We start from the raw sequence: 20830 nt of genomic DNA on the forward strand, positions 1-20830 counted from the left end.
TCTGGCCCCTGGAGCCTGCTCCGCCATTCATTAAGACCATAGCTGATCTTTTCGTGGACTCAGCTCCACTTACCCGCCCGCTCACCATAACCCTTAACTCCTTTACTGTTCAAAAATCTATCTATCCTTGCCTTAAAAACATTCATGGTGTGGGGATGTGGGCGTTACATTCCCCAGACTGCAGGAATAGTAATTCTGAATGAATGCAGAGATTAAAACACCAGGAGTTTTCTTTTTTTAAAAAAATTATTTCGATTTATTTCATGAGCATATTTGCATTCCGGACCATGAGCTGAACATGTTTGTATCCCCTTCTCCCCACCCACCTCCCCCCATTAAGAGTGAACCTGAAACATTGATGAGAATATGTACACGCACTCGGCTAAATGATCCGTGCTTGCCCCGTGAACAGGATTCCAGCATGTAGCATTCGAAGGAACCAAATTCAATTGAACCTTCTCATTAATATTAGGCAGTTTCGAAATCGTTTGTAACAGCTTTTTTAAATTCTCGTTAAGTTATGGTTAACACTAACATCGGATTGGTAAACTTGCAAGTCATTTTAAACGCTAGTTTTAATCTGTTGGTGCGGCACTCTGCTTTTGCAGGCGTCCCCCCTGTAACATTATTAACTTTAAACAAAGGAAGCAGCGGTATGTATGTACAGCAACACATCGGGGCCGTTGTATTTACATGTGTTCTACAGAAGGTGAATTACTATCTGTGACAATTTCTTGCGGCTGTTGGTGTTTCCTGTGCTATTTCACTGGGAGTTTTTTCTTTCCTCCCCACGTCTTTCTCTCTCTCGTTCTCCTCTCTCTCTCTCTTTTTTACATGTGTTTGTACTCAGATCTGTCCCTGGGTATCTGCACTTGGCTGGTGGCGGTGAGTTTGTGGTGGATGTGATACACCGACAAGATGACCACGATCAGGAGGCCCAGGGTCAGTCCCAGGATGAGGGGCAAAGTCTCCTCCAACTGCTCCTGCTCATCCACCACGCATTTCGAAGCTGAGATAAAACACAGAGAGAGAGAGAGAAAAAAGGGAAGCCACATGAACTTTGGAAATGCAATTTGGGATTTACATTCCAATTTAGCAAACAAGTGTCTTTTTTCTAAGTTATAGCTAAATGTGAGAGGCTTGAGTCAAGTATGTGATTGCTTAATAAAAATAAATTCATTATATGGTCAAACACAAATATGTACACTTTAAATCTTTAAAATGCTCCAGCTAAATGTGAGATTTGAGCCTGTTATAATTTTTGGTTAATGCTGTAAAGTTCGAACACAAAAATATACCTTAAAATCTTTCAAAGATTATAGTTAAATACAAAATTTGAGTCAAGTAGATTTTTTGGTTAAGCTAAGTAAATGTTTCAACACAAAATATACCTTAAAATCTTTTAAAAGTTAAAGCTAAATGTGAGATTTGAGTCAAGTACATTTTTGGGTTAATACAAATGGATGCACTGTATCTTTGAACACAAAAATACACATGAAAACCTTTTAAACATCCACGGGAGATTGAATACATGCTCTCCCAAAGTGGCCAGAGTAGATGATAAGGGGAAGTTCTTCTCCCCAGCGCCGACACCCACCCACACCCCACTACGTTTTACCTTCGCTAAATATGAAGTCGCGCTTAATGCCGAACGGCTGGATGTGGATCTGGGACAGAAGGATGGCGACCACCTTCTGATGGTCGCTGGAGATGAGGGAGACAGTCTCCTGAGCCTCGCACTTGTACGACTTGCCAGCCGGGGTGACAAAGAGGGAGAGGTGGCGAGATGTGGCCGTGTGCTTCCCGCCTGCGGAAAGAAAGCTCTTGGTCATTTCACGTGGAATTTCAAAAGCAACATCAGCAAAACAAAAAGAGGCTCTTCCCGCAGAAAGAGAAAGGAGACTACCGTCTAAAATATAGACTGCATTATAATATCTACAAACACCCACCGGATAGAAAGCTAATTACAGGATAAAATGTCGGTGAGGGCAGTAGTTTTTGGATACTTCTTCTATGAATATAGAAAATAGAAGCAGGATAAGGCCATTCGGCCCTTCCAACCTGTTCCCCCATTCATTTTGATCATGGCTGATCATCAAATTTAATATCCTGATCCCTCCATCATCCCTTGATCCCTTTAGCCCCAAGAGCTCTGTTGAATTTATTCTTCTATTCCAAGGTGGCTTAATTGTTAAACCAACTTAGACCTTAAGTTGATCTTTCTCTACACCCTATCTATGACTGTAACATTACATTCTGCACTGTCTCCTTTCCTTCTCTATGTACGGTATGTTTTGTCTGTATAGCGTGCAAGAAACAATACTTTTCGCTGTATCCCAATACATACAACAATAATAAACCAGGTCAAAAGAGAGGCTTGATTTGATTTGATTTATTATTGTCACATGTATTTGCATACAGTGTGAAGTATTATTTCTTGCTTGCTATGCAGAACAAAGCATACTGTACATAGAGAAGGAAAGGAGACGGTGCGGAATGTGGTGTTACAGTCATAGCCAGGGTGTAGAGAAAGATCAACTTAGTGCGGAGGTAGGTCTATTCAAAAATCTGATGGCAGCAGGGAAGAAGCTGTTCTTGAGTTGGTTGGTCTCTGACTTTTGTAGAGACTTTTGTATTTTTGTGTAAAAGTCTGCTTTCACTAACACATTTAAATCTAATGAGTCATATAGTCACAGCACAGAAAAAGGCCCTTTGGCCCATCATGTCTGCACTGGCCAACAACCACCTATCCAAGACCATAATTAACAGGAACAGGAGAAGGCTGTTCGGCCCCTCGAGCCTGCTCCACCATTCCATAGGATCATGGCTGATCAGGCATTCCTCACATCCACTTTCCTGCCCTTTCCGTAACCCTTGATTCCCTACTGATCAAAAATCTATCTCAGCTTTAAATATTCACAAGGACTCCACAGATCTCTGTGGCAAAGAGTTCCAAAGACATACTGCTCCCATTTTCCAGCTCATGGTCACTGGCCTTGTCTGCTGTGACATTTCATGTACTCATCCAAATACTTCATTCCTGGCTGGTTTGTACACTGATTTATGTCTAATGAGATGGTCACAGCAATGTTCCGATTTTTGAGACTTCCCTAAATGTGCGCTATTTGTATATTTTTTCTGGTTAGTTTAAAAATCATACTATCTACCTATTCTTTCTGTGGTGATTCTACTCACTTCCACCTTCTTCTACCAGGGGAAAAAGATACAAGTATCTGAGATCACGTACAAATCGACTCAAGAACAACTTCTTCCCTGCTGCCATCAGACTTTTGATTGTACCTACCTTATATTAAGTTGATCTTTCTCTACACCCTAGCTATGACTGTAACACTGCATTCTACGCCCTCTCTTTTCCTTCTCTATAAATGGTATGCTTTGTCCGTATAGTGCACAAGAAACAATACTTTTCACTGTATCCCAGTGCGTGACAATAATAAATCAAATAAAGTCAAAAAAAAGGAGGAAGACGAGAGAAGGGGGAGTTGAAGTATTACTACATTGGGTACAGAATGGGAATGAAAGATGAATTAAGAGAGGGAGGAAAAATACAGAAGCCTGAGGCAAAAACTGACTCAAGAGAAACTTCTTCCCTGCTGCTGTCAGACTTTTGAATGGACCTGCCATATATTAAGCTGATCATTCTCTATACCCTAGCTATAGCTGTAACACTACTTTCTGCACTCTCTCCTGCTCCACAAGTACTCTATGAATGGTATGCTTTGTCTGTACAGTGCTCAAGAAACAATACTTTTCACTCTATTCCAGTACATGTGACAATAATAAATCAAATATGTTACTGGGTTCAATTGGCTCTTTCCAAAAAAGCCTTCCCAGTCAGGGTGGAGTGATATCTGCCCAGTATTAGAGATGGCAAAGGGATGGTCCCTTAATGAAATCAGTTGATGTTGGAGTTAAAGCGGTGATAGAACATAGAACATAGAAAAACTACAGCACAAACAGGCCCTTCGGCCCACAAGTTGTGCCGATGATATCTATACTTACTAGGCTTACCTATAGCCCTCAATTCTATTAAGTCCCATGTACTCATCCAGAAGTCTCTTGAATAACCCTATCGAATTTGCCTCCACCACCACCGACGGCAGCCGATTCCACTCACCCACCACCCTCTGAGTGAAAAACGTACCCCTGACATCTCCTCTGTACCTGCTCCCCAGCACCTTAAAGCTGTGCCCTCTTGTAGCAACCATTTCAGCCCTGGGAAATAGCCTCTGAGAATCCACCCTATCTATACCTCTCAACACCTTGTACACTTCTATCAGGTCGCCTCTCATCCTTCGTCTCTCCAGGGAGAAAAGACCTAGCTCCCTCAATCTATCCTCATAAGGCATGCCACCCAATCCAGGCAACATCCTTGTAAATCTCCTCTGCATCCTTTCAATGGCTTCCACATCCCTCCTGTAATGATGTTCCTGTTGGCTGGGAATCCCATAGAAATCTCGAAGCAGAGACTTCAACAACATTCCCACATTCCTAACGAGGTGGGAATGGTCTTTAAAAAACATCAATGGGCCAGAACCCCGTTTTACTGAAGGACGCAATGAACCGACTCACTGTTAGCCGCGTCCTTGAAGTGGGTGGGATCCGATAAGTCGTAACTGAACTGGACCTTGTTGATTTTCCAGTAATGGTCCTGCCTTGTGGATATGTTGCGAGTCTCCTGTAAAAAGTTCAAAGTTTTCTAATCACTGGGGGGAGGCAATATTCCAAATGCTTTCACATTCTCTGAACTGCAGCCGATTGTACAGAACTCTGATCAAGGTCATTATAACAATAACAACCTGAATTAATGTGGCCACCTGGACTTGGGCTCCCTGCATTTTCAAATGTATTTAGCACTGGAAACTTGCTGACTGAGGCCCATGCTGTGAAAATGATCGGGAATGCAAAACCTGGAATGGGAAAATGGAATTACTGCAGAACCAAAGGTGTGCGGGTTAGGTTAATTGGCCATGCTATTATTGTACCTCAGTGTCAGGGGGATGAGCAGGGTAAATATGTGGGGGTCACAGGGATAGGGCCTGGTGGGATTGTTGTTGGTGCAGGCTCATAGAATCCCGACAGTGCAGAACGAGGCCATTCAGCCCATCGAGTCTGAACTGACAACAATTCCACCCAGACCCTACCCCCCTAACCCCATGGATTTACCCTAGCTAACCCCCTGACACTAATGGTCAATTTAACATGGCCAATCCAGCTAACCCGCACATCTTTGGGCTACGGGAGGAAACCGGAGCACCCGAAGGAAACCCACGCAGACACAGGGAGAACGTGCAAACTCCGCACAGACAGTGAACCAAGCTGGGAATTGAACCCAAGTCCCTGACACTGTGAGACAGCAGGGCTAACCACTGTAACACCATGGGCCGAATGGCCTCCTTCTGCACTGTAGGGATTTTATTGTTCTCTAGTCTGGAAATCTCAAATAAATGCATTAGAAAAACCTCGTTAAAAACACTCAGCAGATCTGGCAGCATGTGTGTGGGGGGGAAAGAAAGAGAGTTCAGTCTGTGTGACCGTTCCTCAGGGAACTGGGAACAGCACCTTATCTTTGAATTGGATATTTCCATACATTTCAAGCCTCAAACCTTCAAAAGTTTAAAGTTTATTTATTAGTCACAAGTAGGCTTACATTAACACTGCAATGAAGTTACTGTGAAAATCCCCTAGTCGCCACACTCCGGCGCCCGTTTGGGTACACTGAGGGAGAATTTAGCACGGCCAGTGCATCTAACCAGCACATCTCTCAGACTGTGGGAGGAAACCGGAGCACCCGGAGGAAACCCACACAGACATGGGGAGAATGTGCAGACTCTGCACAGGCAGTGATCCAAGCTGGGAATCGAACCCGGGTCCCTGGCACTGTGAGGCAGCAGTGCAAACCACTGTGCTGCCCTAAACAGTGCCTTATCTGTGAACTGGACACTTCCACACACTCCGAACCTCAACACTGAGTTCAGCAACTTCAGGCTGTAAACTCTACCCCCAACCCAACCCCGATTGTTTCATTTGGGGCAGCGTGGTGGCACAATGGTTAGCATTACTATTTCACAGCACCAGGGACCCGAGTTCGATTCCCAGCTTGGGTCTCTGTGCGGAGTTTGCACATTCTCCCTGTGTTTGTGTGGGTTTCCCCCAGATGCTCCAGTTTCCTCCCACAGTCTAAAGATGTGCGGGTTAGGTGTATCGGCCATGCTAAATTGACCCTTAGGGTCCTGGGATGTGTAGGTTAGAGGGATTAGTGGGGTAAATTGGGGGTTACAGGGATAGGATCTGGGTGGGATTGTTATTGGTGCAGACCCAGTGGGCTGAATGGCCTCATTCTGCACTGTAGGATTCTATAGATTGTATGATTTCACTTTTAAGTTTTGCGTTTTTATTCTCGTTTCAGTTTTTCCTGCTCAAAAAACAAATGTTTTTGCTTATTTGTTTATTTTGCTTTCCTCCCACCCCCTCCCCATTCCCTTCCCACTCTCAAATACCAATCTCTTCCTGTCACTCTGTCTTCCCATCCCTCCCACCCTATCACACACTCCTGTCTGGCCCAAACTCTGTCCTCAAATTTCTAACTGTCCCCAGGGTTGATGAACAGTCAGAGAGACCTTTAACTCCACCCTCCCCTTCTCTCTCTCCCTCTCTATCTCTCTCCACATTGGTACACAGACAGAGACCTTTGACTCCTGCCTCCTTCTCTCTCTCTATCTCCCTCAATCCCCCGATGCTGCCAGGCTAACTGAGTATTTCCAACATTTGCTGCATTTTGCTTTGGATGGACTATCAAAGCCGGCCAGTATTCTGTCCGGTGCAAGCCTTTCTGCCCAGGAAGGCAGGTTATCGAGCAGAATGAGAGTCCCAGCCCCGTCGCCCCCAGCCCGGGAGTCGGTTTTACCTTCACAAAGAAGAGTTTAAAGCTGTAAGCGTTGTCCAGCCAGGAGATCTGCAATTCCGATTCATTGCTTCCGCATTTCCCCTTCACGTCTGCTCCACGTGGAATTGAAATATAGGCTTGTTCTGTAATGAGCTACAGCCACACACAGGGTTAATCACACAGTGATGTTCTGTAATGAGCTAACACCACACACAGGGTTAATCACACAATGGTGTTCTGTAATGAGCTACAGTCACACACAGGGTTAATCACACAGTGATGATCTGTAATGAGTTAGTCACACACAGGGTTAAGCACACAAAGGTATTCTGTAATGAATTACAGCCACTCACAGGGTTAATCTCATAGTGATTTGCACCAAATAAGAAAATGAAAGGTGAAATGAACCCAGCCAATAAAATCAACTAAAGATACAAATATCCTTAAATTAAAAATTTTAAACAATTTGTTTTTTGAATGCGTGGAGTCATTTTTATTTAGTTTAACGTGTTCATTTCAATTCGGACCTTATTGGACATGTGTGTGTGTGGGGACACGTGTATGTAGGGATGTGTGTGTGGGGATGTGTGTGTGTTAGCGTATGTGTGATTGTGTGTATGTGTGAGTGTGTGCATGTGAGTGTGTGTGTGTGTGTAGGAGTGTGTCTGTGTGGGGATGAGTGTGTGGGTGTGTATATGTGGTGAGGTGTGGGGTTGTGTATGTGGAGGTGTGTGTTGAGTGTCAGAGTGTGTGTATGTATGAGAGTGTGTGCATGCTAGATTGTGTGTGTATTGTGAGTGCGTGTGTGTATGAATGAGAGTGTGCGCATGTGAGCGTGTATGTGTGTGTTTGTGTGCGTAGGAGTGTGTGTGAATGTGTGTGTATGAGTGTGTGAGTCTTTGAGTGTGTGTGTGTAAGTGTGTGAGTGAATGTGTGTGCGTATGAGAGTGTGTGTGTGAGCGTGGGTGAGAGTGTGAGTCTGAGTGTGTGTGTGTGTGTATGAGTGTGTGTGTCAATGTGTGAGTGGGGAGTGTGTGTGAGGGTGTGTGTGTGTGTGTATGTGTGTGAGTGTGTGTTAGGGTGTGCATTAGAGTGTGTGTGTGTGTCAGTGTGTGTTAGGGTGTGTTTGTGTGTCAGTGTGTGTGTATGTGTGGGGGAGCGTCAGTGTGTGTTAGGGTGTGTGTGTGTGAGGGGATTGTGTGTATCAGTGTGTGTGTGGGGGGGAGTGTGTCAGTGTGTGTTAGGATGTGTTTGTGGGAGGGAGTGTGTCTGTGTGTGTGTCAGTGTGTGTGTGGGGAAAGTGTGTCAGTGTGTGTTAGGATGTGTGTGGGGGGAGTGTGTTAGAGTGTGTATGTGGGGAAAGTGTGTCAGTGTGTGTTTCAGTGTGTGTGGGGGAGGGGGTGTATGTCAGTGTGTGTGTGAGGGGGAGTGTGTCTCTATGTGTTGCTTACTCCCTTACATCCACATAGTTACTGGCTCTTGCATCGTAGGCGACACTGAATTTTGCTGCGAATTCGGCCATCAGACAGGTAGTCCCGTTTTCCCGAACCACAAAGATGTCTTTATAGGGATCGGTAGAAAGCCCCGAAAGATTTTCGGTCTCCAGTTCCGCACCGATCCCCGGCAGCACATCTGCAATGGGGAGGGGGGAAAGCAAGAGACAGAACCTCTCACACCCTGCAACACAAAAAAGCTCCGGGAACATTCCCCCCAACACATGTACCCACAACACATGTACCCACATACACACACCCGCACACTCATACACTCACACACACTGACACACATACCCACATACACACACACACACACACATACACCCGCACACTCATACACACACACACAGACACACATACCCACATACACACACACACATACACCCGCACACTCATACACTCACACACACTGACACACATACCCACATACACACTCACACACACACATACACCCGCACACTCATACACACACACACAGACACACACACACATACACCCGCACACTCATACACTCACACACACTGACACACATACCCACATACACACACACACATACACCCGCATACACACACACACTGACACACATACCCATATACACACACACACACTGACACACATACCCATATACACACACACACACACATACACCCGCACACTCATACACACACACTGACACACATACCCACATACACACACACACATACACCCGCACACTCATACACTCACACACACTGACACACATACCCATATACACACACACACACTGACACACATACCCATATACACACACACACACACATACACCCGCACACTCATACACACACACTGACACACATACCCACATACACACACACACATACACCCGCACACTCATACACTCACACACACTGACACACATACCCACATACACACACACACATACACCCGCACACTCATACACACACACACACACTGACACACATACCCATATACACACTCACACACACACATACACCCGCACACTCATACACTCACACACACTGACACACATACCCACATACATACTCACACACATACACCCGCACACTCATACACACACACTGACACACATACCCACATACACACTCACACACACATACACCCGCACACACACACTCATCCACATTCACACACACTGACACACACTCATCCACACTAACACACACACATTCTCATACACACACATTAACACACACACAAACTCTCTCGCACACACACACTCACCCACACTCATGCACACACACACTGACACCTCCCCCTACACACACCCATTGACACACACCCCCACACACACATATCGCCACATACTCATCCACATACTTCCACACGCACACACACAAACACACTCACCCACATACACCCACACTGACACACACACAAGGACACACACACACTCACCCACATATACTCAAGACACATTGACACACACACAGGCTCACATACACACACTGACAGTCACACACAAACACACACACATTCACACACACACACATTCCTCCACACACACACACGCACACATTAAAACAGGAGTGATGAGAAAATCAGAATGACCTCCTCAAATATAGAAAGAAAAGAGGTGAAGGCGGACTGTTAGTTAGAGACCCGTCTCCATCCGTGTAACAAAATTGCAGCCTCTCCCTCTGTCATTGAGTTTTTGTACCGAACCAATGATTTGTTGTAAGGTGATAGTTGGAGCTTTTGCAGCTTTGGAAGGGGTGAACAGAGCAGGACAGTGAGCCAGAGCCCTCCCAGTGACACACAGACTAACCAGAGAGTACTGGAGTGAGCTGTGCAGTCCAAATGTCCTAGGCGGTATTAGCAATCCAGTCCAGTGCACTCTGCCACGCTAACAGAGCGCAGGTTAACTTACTTGAAATAACTGCGCAAAAAAAAAGCCTCTTCCCTTGCACTCTCATTTTTATAAGTAAGATTTCTTACAAATGAAATGCTGCCGCGTCCTTTTAGGCTCAGTTGAAAAAAATCAGGAGTCCCGGGAACGCCATTGACGGGTATACCTCTGAGGACTGCAGTACTTTTTTTCCAAGTGTAATTATTGGCAATAAATCGACAGAACAAAAATCCAACAACCTTCCTGTCAATCAGATATTATCCCCCACCACCTCTGTGACTTGTCAGTCTTTTATTTTGACTACATTTGGTGAAATTAAATTTGAAAATGTTTTAGTACCTAAGGGGTTAATATGTGTAAAAACTGCGGATAAATGCTTAGCTGGTCGGTTTTGAGGACCTTTTTCCTTTTTGGTAATGTCCTCAAACACATTTCCAGCCTTTTACCTGGATTCTCTCTCTCTCTCTTTCCTCCCCCTCTCTAATACAATGTTGCCCGTGGAGGAATGTTACAATCTGTTCTAGGTGTTTGTGCCTTGTTGAAACCCGTTTGTTGACAGACGGGGTGGGGGTACTCACTGAGGATGCAGCCCAGGATGTGAAGAGCTGCTGGGCTGAAGTGATGAAGCCTCCTGCTCGTCCCCATCCTGCTGTGGAGTAGAAAGCCCGCACTTGCTGAGTAAGCCTTCTGCTGTCCCGCAGCCAGTGCTGAAAGTGGCAGAGCCAGGAGCTGCACCCCACCCCCACCCCCCCCTCCCCAACCCTCCTCTCTGACAGATTGGGGAGGGATTGAGGGGAGGGAGGGAGGGAAGTGGGGGGGTTTTGATCTGTGCTGCCTCCACTGGAGAGAAAGGCTGTGGAAAAAGGAGAGAGATAGAGAGAGAGAGAAATACGCAGAGCGGTGCTGAGGAATCCCAGAGTGGATTCTTTGGTGCAGTGTGACTAGCAGAGAGCAGCTCTGTGGCACAGGCTTTCCGAGAGGACTCAGCGCTCTGTGGTGGAGCTGGGCTCAGGGCGCCACGGTGGAGCTGGACTCTGGGCTCTGTGGTGGAGCTGGGCTCTGTGTCGGAGCTGAGCTCTGTGCTGGAGCTGTGGCTCTGTGGTGGAGCTGCGCTCAGGTTTCTATGGTGATGCTGGACTCTGGGGTTCTGTGGTGGAGCTGGACTCTGGGGTTCTGTGGTGGAGCTGGGCTCTGTGCTGGAGCTGTGGCTCTGTGGCGGAGCAGGGCTCTATGCTGGAGCTGGGCTCTGTGGCTGAGCTGGGCTCTGTGGTGGAGCTGGGCTCAGTGGTGAAGCTGGACTCTGTGGTTCTGTGATGGAGCTGGACTCTGTGGTTCTGTGATGGAGCTGGACTCTGTGGTTCTGTGGTGGAGCTGGGCTCTGTGGCTGTATGCTGGAGCTGAGCTCTGTGGCTCTGTGCTGGAGCTAGGCTCTGTGGCAGAGCTGGGCTCAGTGGTGGAGCTGGGCTCTGTGCTGGAGCTGTGGCTCTGTGGTGGAGCTGGGCTCAGTGGTGAAGCTGGACTCTGTGGTTCTGTGATGGAGCTGGACTCTGTGGTTCTGTGGTGGAGCTGGGCTCTGTGGCTCTATGCTGGAGCTGAGCTCTGTGGCTCTGTGCTGGAGCTGGGCTCTGTGGCAGAGCTGGGCTCTGTGGCGGACCTGGGCTCTATGCTGGAGCTGAGCTCTGTGACGGAGCTGGACTTTGTGGTGGAGCTGTGCTCAGTGGTGGAGCTGGACTCTGTGGTGGAGCTGGGCTCAGCGTTCTGTGCTGGAACTGGGCTCTGTGGTGGAGCTGGGCTCTGTGGTGGAGCTGGGCTCTATGGTGAAGCTGGGCTGTGTGATGGAGCTGTGCTCAGGGCTCTATGGTGGAGCTGAGCTCTGTGGTGAAGCTAAGCTCTGTCATGGAGTTGGACTCACTGGTGGAGCTCAGTCAGGGCTCTGCGGTGTAGCCAGATTCTGTGGTGGAGCTGGACTCAGTGGTGGAGCTGAGCTCCATGGTGAAGCTAGGCTCTGTGGTGGAGCTGTGCTCAGGGCTCCATGGCGGAGCTGGGCTCAGTGCTCTGTGGTGGAACTGGGCTCTGTGGTGGAGCTGGGCTCAGGGCTCTGTGGTGCAGCTGGTGTCTATGGTGGAAATGGACTCTGTGGCAGAGCTGGGCTTGTCTGAAGTGAGCTGGGTAATTCTGCACCAAGGCATTTTCTGTTCAGTCAGCGAGCCCACACAATGCCATCAAACTCCTCCATAAATCACGACTAGCAGAGATTACCCATGGGGAAAGATTTATTTCTGTACTCAGGGCTCTGTGGTGGACCTGGGCTCTGTGGCAGAGCTGGGCTCTGTGGTGGAGCTCTGAATTGTGGTGGAGCTGGGTTCAGGGCTCTGTGGCGGAGTTGAGCTCATGGTGGGACACGGTGGCAGACTGGTGAGCACTGCTACTTCACAGCTCCAGGGACCTGGGTTTGATTCCCAGCCTTGGGTCACTGCCTGTGTGTAGTTTGCACATTCTCCCCATGTCTGTGTGGGTTTCCTCCGAGTACTCTGGTTTCCTCTCACAGTTTGAAAGACGTGCTGGTTAGGGTGCATTGACCCGAACAGGCGCCCGAGTGTGGCGACCAGGGGAATTTCACAGTAACTTCATTGTAGTGTTAATGAAAGCCTTACTTGTGACTGACAAATAAACTTTAACTTTAACATGGCTCTGTGGTGGAATGCGTTTTGTGGTGGAGCTGTGCTCAGTGCTCTATGGTAGAGTTGGGCTCTGTGGCGGAGCTGGGCTCTGTGGCGGAGCTATGCTCTGTGGTGGAACTATGCTCTATGGCGGAGCTGGACTCAGGGCCCTGTGGCAGAGCTGCGCTCCGGGCTATGTGGTGGAGCTGTACTCAGGACTCCGTAGTGGAGCTCTGCTCAGGGCTCTGTGTGGAGATGTGCTCAGGGTTCTGTGGCAGAGCTGTGCTCAGGACTCTATGATGGAGCTGTGCTCTATGGTGGAGCTGGGCTCTGTGGTGGAGCTGGGTTCTGTGGTGGAGCTGGGCTCTGTGGCGGAACTGGGCTCTGTGGCGGAGCTGGACTCCGTGGTGGAGTGGGCTCTGTAGCGGAGCTGGGTCTGTAGTGGAGCTTGGCTCTGTGGTGGAGCTGGGCTCAGGGCTCTATGGCGGAGCTGGGCCCTGTGGCGAAGCTGGGCTCTGTGGTGGTGCTGAGCTTTGTGATGGAGCTGGGTCCTGTGGTGGAGCTGAGCCTCTCTGAAGTGAGCTGAGTAATTCTTCTCCAAGGCATTGTCTGTTCAGCCGGCAAGCCCACACAATGCCATCAAATTCCTCAGTAAGTCACGACTAGCAGAGATTATCCATGGGGAAAGATTTATTTCTGAACTGCACGATTTCATCCAAAGGCTGAGAATAAGGTCTCTGGAAATGCGCCAATCTTGAGTTTTTATTTTTTGCATTTCACTACAATTTGCAAAACGTTTTAAGCGATGCCAGGGATGTGAATTGAACCATCACATGGGCTCACTTGAACCCAGTAATGATAATGACTCCGGCTCATGTCACAGGAATGTTTATTTGGATTAAACACAATTGCCTGGAACTTCTCTGCAAACACTGACATTTCACAACTATCCCGCGATTACATGATTTTATATTATAACATATTTTTTCTGCTTAGAACACAGTTAAGTATTATTGCCTGGAAACCATTGAAATTCTTGCCAAATGTATCACACATAAATTGTATCAAAGACAAAGAGAAACACACACTGATAGAACAGAACTTCGTTCAGAGTTAGAGAAATATTCATGCATTTTAGTTCATGTTACAAATGGTATTGAGATAAAGAATTAAATCCAAGAATTATAATGTCAGCATTGGAATTTTGAGCAGGAAACTTCTTTGAAAATGGGAGCAGTTCTTTGAAACAAAAGCCTGCCCAGATGAAAGTTTAACCCAGTGCACAGCAAGGGCACAATTTGTATTAGCGCTGGTTATCGCTGACCTTAAGTTTCATAACTCTTAAAGCTGTGACTTCAGTATTTGTGATGTGGAGATGCCGGTGTTGGACTGGCAGGGGGGGTGGGCACAGTAAGAAGTCTCACAACGCCAGGGTAAAGTCCAGCAGGTTTATTTGGAATCACGAGCTTTCGGAGTGCTGCTCCTTCCTCGATATTTTTGAGACAAAGAGCCAGGTGAATGCCGCCACCCCCGCCCAGCCCCCAACATTTTCATACTTCTAAAAACTCTCCACAGAAGTCAACAGTCACGGAAAGAGTTCAACTCAGGATGAAATAGACAGTCTCAGGATTTTGAGAAAGTTTGTTAAAAGGAGTCTGTCAAATGCTTCCAAATGTATAAAAGTTCAGGAGTCAATGGTTAATTGGATAGCAAAGGGCTAGTATAGGCATTGTGGGTTGAATGGCCTCCGCCTTGTGTTGCGTGTACCATTTAACTGTCCATGTGGCAGTGCATCCTCTCTGCACTGTTTGATTCAATTTAGTAACAATATTGCTTTGAGGATTTGAGTCTGAAGGTGGGTTTGAGTTCAGCAGCCCAGGTTGGGGAAAACTTCCTCTGCCCCCACACCACCCCCCCAATGTCTGAATTAACAACCCCACCACCCCCAGGAGAAACAGAGCCCCCTGGGTTACAAAGAACACAGGTGTGGCTACGGGTGCTCGCATGGGTGCCAGTTATGCCTGTCTCTTTATGGGGGGGGGGGGGGGGGGGTATGTGGAGCATTCCCCTGTTCCAGTCCTACTCTAACACCCCCCCCCTCCCACCCCCCCACCCCACTACAACGCTTGCATCAACAACTAGCTGTCTCTTCACACTCTGGTCTGCACCTGGAAAAAATATGGCCAGTTTCGCTTCCAATTCCCACCCCTGTCTCACCTTCGAAAGGTCCATCCCCGACACTTCCCTTCCTTGACCTCTCGGTCTCCACCTCCAGACTGACCACAAGTATCCATTGCAAAGCCCACTGACTCCCGTGGGATCTTGCCTGCAGCTCTTCACACTCTGCGTCTTGTCAGGAGTCCGACTCGTTCCCTCAGTTCCTTCGCCTCTGCCGCATCTCTCTCGGTGATGCCATCGGTGGCTGCTGATATGTCCTTACGGTGTTGACGAAGGGTCATCCAGACTTGAAACGCTGGCTCCATTCTCTCTCCGCGGATGCTGTCAGACCTGCTGAGATTTTCCAGCGTTTTCTGTTTTGATACAAGGACCACTGGGTGATCCTGAAGTTGGGGGAACAGAGGGATTCCGCACCCCCCCCGCAACCCTTACGGCCCAGGACCTCCAGGGGGTGGATTCTGCCTCCGGGTTTACCTTTGCTATGAGTTGTCCTTGAGTTGGAAGTCAAATTCGCACTGCACCCCGCTGATGCTGTCGATACTTGCTTTGTTGGAGATCTGGGGGTGATCGTTGGCGATTGGGAATGTGTCGGAGCGGGAAATCCTGTGGGGTGCAGCGCTCCCCCTTTCCTCACCCCCCGTGTCTTTCCGAAAATGGGGAAAAGTGAATCGCCGGAGGAGTTTACTGCCCAGGGTGGAGAAGGTGGTGGAGCTGGCACTGGGCACAGCCGGGCTCTTGCCCCGGGCACCAGTTGCGGGTTTACGGGAGGGCAGCAGCCGGTCCTGGGCTGGGGCTGGCAGAGTGCTGGTGGGGAGGCTGCATCGCTTCTGGTAATAGCTTTGCTGGAAGAGCAGGAGCCCCGGGCTGTCCCTACCCCGGGGGGCGGCAGCTGAGCTCGAAGCCCCCCTCTTGGGGTAAGGGCTGAGGGGGGTGAGGAGGATGTCCAGGGTGCTGACTCCAGGCTGGCCCCACGGGGTGACTGTGCTCCTGGCTGGCCGTGGGGAGTGAGGGGCTCCATTCCCCAGGGGGCAAACGTCCGCGGTCAGAGGTGGCAGGAGGCAGCCCCAGGTCTCCGAGCAGCCGGAATACTGCACACTGCGGGAGCGGAGCCGGGATCTGGGCGACTGGGTGTTCTGGGAGGGGGGATTGTCCCGATCCTGATCCTGGTGCCCATCCTGATCCTCCTCTTCATCAATGGATCCCATGGACTCCAAGCGCGTCCAGAGAGCTGCTGCCCTCACCCTGACCCTATCTCTGCCCCTCTCTCTGTCCCTGTTTCTGTCACTCTCTGTGTCTCCGTCTGCCTCTCTGTCTCTATCAAGGGAGTAAATGTTTCTGTCCCTGTTTCTGTCTCTATCCCTCTCTTTGTCCCCATTTCTGTCTGTGTTTCTGTCTCTACCCTTATCTCTGAACCTGTCTCTGCCCCTATCTCTGTCCCTACTTTTCTCTCTATCTGTCTCTCTATCTCTGTCCCTGTCTATCACCCAATCTATCTCTCTATCTATCTCTCTCGCTCTGTCCCAGTCTATTTTCCTGTCTGTCTCTCTGTTTGTCTCTCTGCCCCTATCCCTGTCTCTATCTCTGTCTCTATCCAGGGGGTAAGTATCTCTGGTTCCTCTGAGCTGTCCTGTGCCCTGGTGGGGGGACAGCTGGATTCCCTGTGCCCCTGTCCTGGGCACAGTGCCCAGAGCCTGGACACAGTGGCGATGGCCCAGGAAGGTGGCCACCCCCCGGGCAGAGTTGCCCACCCGATTATGGTGCTCGATGTCCAGCCCCAGGCGCTTGAAGGCTCTGACCAGGAACTCGAGGACCTCTCCGTGGCCAGCGGCGGCTGTGTACAGGAGCGGGGTGTTCCCCCAGCGGTCAGCCAGCTCGGGGTGGGCGTTGTGCTGGACCAGCAGGCGGACCGAGTCCAGGAAACCCCGCTCGCAGGCCAGGCTGAGAGCCGTGCGCCCGTCCCCGTCCTGACTGTTCACCCGGGCCCCCCTCCCCAGGAAGAGGCGCAGCAGGCGGCCCCGAGCCCCCGGATCTGGCAGCAGCACCGAGAACATGAGTGGAGTGCGGGACCCCGGGCCCCGGGACTCCAGCAGCCCATCCCCTGCTGCCTCCAGGATGATCCGGGCCAGGCGGAGCTGACCCCTGGAGATGGCATCCAGCAGCGCTCGGAGCCCGCTCCCCTCCCCGGGACCCCCGCACTCCCCCCGGGGACCTTCGCTCCCCTCCCCGGGACCCCCGCGCTCCCCCCGGGGACATTTGCTCCCCTTCCTGGGAGCCCCACACTCCCACCGGGGACCCTCGCTCCCCTCCCCGGGACCCCCACGCTCCTCCCCTGGACCCCTGCAGTACCCCCTGGGACACCCACTCCCCTCCCTAGGGCACCCACACTCCTCCCTGGGACCCACACACTCTCCCCTGGGGCTCCTGGACAGGCTGCTGGTTGTTGGCTCCATGTGGGAATCGGACACCCTTCACCATCAGCCCCCCCAATCCCGCCACCACCCCCCTCCCCCCCGCTGTCCTCAATCCCCCCACCACCAACACTATTCCCCCATCCTATCGCCACCTCCTCAATCTCCCCCCTCCTCCTCCTCAATCACTCTGCCCCATCTCCCACCTACCCCTCCTCCACTACCCCTCTCCCACCCACCTCCACAATCCCCCCCTCCCTCTCCGCCCTAAGAAACTCTGAGTTATCAGAGGAGAGTAAAGCAGCAGCAACACGGGAAGCTTTCTGTCGCTCTCGAGACACAGGGAGCAGGTTGCTTATTTATACAGCCAGCCCCTCTCCACAACACACAGTCACCGAGGCAACACAGCTCTCAGAATCTGGCTGGCAGAAGGGCCAGGGGTGATTTGCATAGCCGTTCCTGAGAATTATCTGGAGTTCGAGGTTGCTGCGTTTGGGAGCTCCCTCCCATTCCAGCTCCAAACTGCTGACTCTCAACCCAAAGCACGTCACCAAACTCCGACTGTTTACTCAATGTTGCTTCCACCTGTCCATTCCATAGCCAAGAGACAGCATCTACATACACACACACACGCACACACACAGACCTACAGACACAGACACACAGATATACAGACAGACAGACAGACACACACACACACACAGGGATATACAGACGAACACACACACACAGAGGGACATACAGACGCACACACACACACACGGACCTACAGACACACACACCACAAGCAGACACACACACACACACACACAGACATACAGACATACACAGACACACGGACATACAGACACGGACACACACACTCGGACATACAGACACACACACACACACGGACATACAGACACACACCCACCCACCACATGCAGACACACACACATGGACATAGAGACACACACACACCCACCACATGCAGACACACACACACATGGACATACAGGCACAGAAACACACACTCACACACACATATCACACAGACACACACACACACACACACCACATGCAGACACACACACATGCGCATGCAGATACATACACACAAACACACACGCGCACGGACAAACACATACACACAGCCACACACATGCACGCACATGCACAGACATTCACATGGAGCAGCAAGCATTTCGAAAGCTGGTGGCTTTTGCTACCAAATAAACCTGTTGGACTTTAACCTGGTGTTGTGCGACTTCTTACTGTGTTTACCCCAGAGATACACAAAGACACACACACACACACACCTGACCTCCGGGTGCTCTGGTTTCCTCTTACAGTCCAAGAATGTGTGGGTTAGGTGGATTGGCCGTGATAAATTACTCATATTATGCCAAGATATCTGGGTTATGGGAAATTAACGGGCTAATTATGTGAGGTTAAGAGGGAAACCTGGGTAAGAGTTGGTGCAGGCAGGACTGAATGGCCTCCTTCTGCACTGTAGGGATTCTAAGTGATTCTGTATCATATGAAATTGTTCTCGAACCCCTCCTGCTGCTTTTTCTCTGTTTAACCCATAAACTGCCTTGACATTGCACTGTGAATGGACTCCGCCCCATCGCGGCTTTACCGAAATCTAGAATCTCAGTGTCTGTTTTGCATTTCCCCCTTCTCCAACATGGCGTTGAGCTTGATCATGTTGCGATGGCTATTAGAGAGAAACATTGACTCGGAATAAATGATCCGCCTCTCCGCCATAATAGTCTGTGACAGTATCGCACCAAATTAGCTTTCTCCAGTCATGCCAATAACATGAACTGATCAGATTGAGTGTCAGCCTCTGCGCTAACTTTCCTTAAAATTTCTTGAATCGCAAAGTAAAGAAATGTGCTTGAAATACATTGCTATTGAAACTGAGGGTAAAGATTACCAGGTGAGACAGGAGTTCATGTCTTGGCGCAATAATTGAAGAAGGTAAAAGTTATTTCGCCTGTTCTCGACATACACTGGCGTGCGTAGAAAAAGTACAATTAAGCAGGACACGCACAACAGTTACTGACAGGAAAAGAAAAAGATTAATTTAGGATTCAGTATCTGTATGGCCACCCCTGAATCTTGTATCCTCTCTGACGCTCATCATAGAATCCTACAGTGCAGGAGAAGTCCATTTGGCCCATCAAATCTGCACCAGTAACAATCCCACCCAGGCCCTATCTTCATAACCCTATGCATTTATTCTAGCTCATCCCCTTGACACTAAAAGGGGCAATTTAGCATGGCCAATCCATCTGACCTGCATATCTTTAGATTCTCCGTCAGAACATGTTATCCAGATCCTATCCCCATAACCCCACAAATTTATCCCACTAATTCCCCTAGCCTATTCACCTTTGGGCAATTTAACATGGCCAATCCAGCTAATCTACACATCTTTGGACACCAAGGGGCAATTTAACATGGCCAATCCAGCTAATCTACACATCTTTGGACACCAAGGGGCAATTTAACATGGCCAATCCACCTGACCCACTCACCTTTGGACACCAAAGGGCAATTTAACATGACCAATCCACCTGACCCTCACATCTTTGGACCCAAGGGGCAATTTAGCATGGCCAATCCACTTAACCCACACATCTTTGGACACCAAGGGGCAATTTAGCATGGCCAATCCACTTAACCCACACATCTTTGGACACCAAGGGGCAATTTAGCATGGCCAATCCACCTGACCTGCACATTTTGGGAGTGTGGGGCAACACCCGGAGGAAACACACGCAGACACGGGCAGAACATGCAAACTCCACACAGACAGACACTCAAGGCTGGAATCGAACCTGGATCTCTGGCGCTGTGAAGCAGCAGTGCTGACCACTGTGCCGCCCAGCTCATATTCCAAAGGGACATGAGATGTATTCGCTCCCAACCCCACCCTCAAATATCAGCTGATGGTTAAATTGATAAGAGACAGCACAAAGCTAGAAGAGTACAGAAATGTTTAAAACAGCACCAATCAAAGCAAAAGGGAAATGGGAAAGAATCCAAAGGCAGCAGATTATTGATGAAGCAGCTGAAGATGGTTGGGCCTTGGGCACTAACCCTGAGGGATTGCTACAATGATGTCCTGGAGCTGAGATGCTTGGCCTCCAACCACCACAACCATCTTCCTTTGTGCCAGGAATGACTCCAACCAGGAGAGAGTTTTCCCCCGATTCCCATTAATTCCAGCTTTGCTCGGTAGGTGCCAGTGTTGTAACTGTACTGGAATACTTGGCTAGGGACAAGGCAAGTTCTGGAGCACAAGTCTTCAGAACTATGGTGGA

General features: G+C 49.3%; 1 protein-coding gene across 1 annotated transcript; it reads right to left on the minus strand.

Annotated features, from left to right (window-relative positions):
- Positions 1–291: 291 nt before the first annotated feature.
- lamp5 (lysosomal associated membrane protein family member 5) lies at positions 292–11000 on the minus strand. Its single transcript, XM_080199724.1, has 6 exons — positions 10849–11000; positions 8367–8539; positions 6929–7060; positions 4594–4699; positions 1619–1807; positions 292–1009 (listed from the first exon to the last, which is right to left on the minus strand). Exons 1-6 carry the CDS (start codon positions 10913–10915, stop codon positions 831–833), a joined length of 846 nt encoding a protein of 281 aa, XP_080055850.1. The 5' UTR covers positions 10916–11000; the 3' UTR covers positions 292–830.
- Between the last annotated feature and the right edge of the window lie 9830 nt (positions 11001–20830).

This window comes from Carcharhinus amblyrhynchos, chromosome 12 (assembly GCF_965287045.1).
Source record: "Carcharhinus amblyrhynchos chromosome 12, sCarAmb.v2.hapA, whole genome shotgun sequence".
In the NCBI taxonomy this organism is placed as follows: Eukaryota; Metazoa; Chordata; class Chondrichthyes; order Carcharhiniformes; family Carcharhinidae; genus Carcharhinus; species Carcharhinus amblyrhynchos.

What these genes read in the sequence shown, in the direction of transcription:
- lamp5 (XM_080199724.1), bottom strand. Translation starts at nt 10,915, where the DNA reads ATGGGGACGAGCAGGAGGCTTCATCACTTCAGCCCAGCAGCTCTTCAC. An exon ending in GAGCCAGTAACTATGTGGAT is followed by an intron (nt 7,061 to 8,366) that starts GTAAGGGAGTAA and finishes GTGTGGCTGTAG; the next exon opens with CTCATTACAGAACAAGCCTA. An exon ending in TTAAACTCTTCTTTGTGAAG is followed by an intron (nt 4,700 to 6,928) that starts GTAAAACCGACT and finishes AACTTTTTACAG; the next exon opens with GAGACTCGCAACATATCCAC.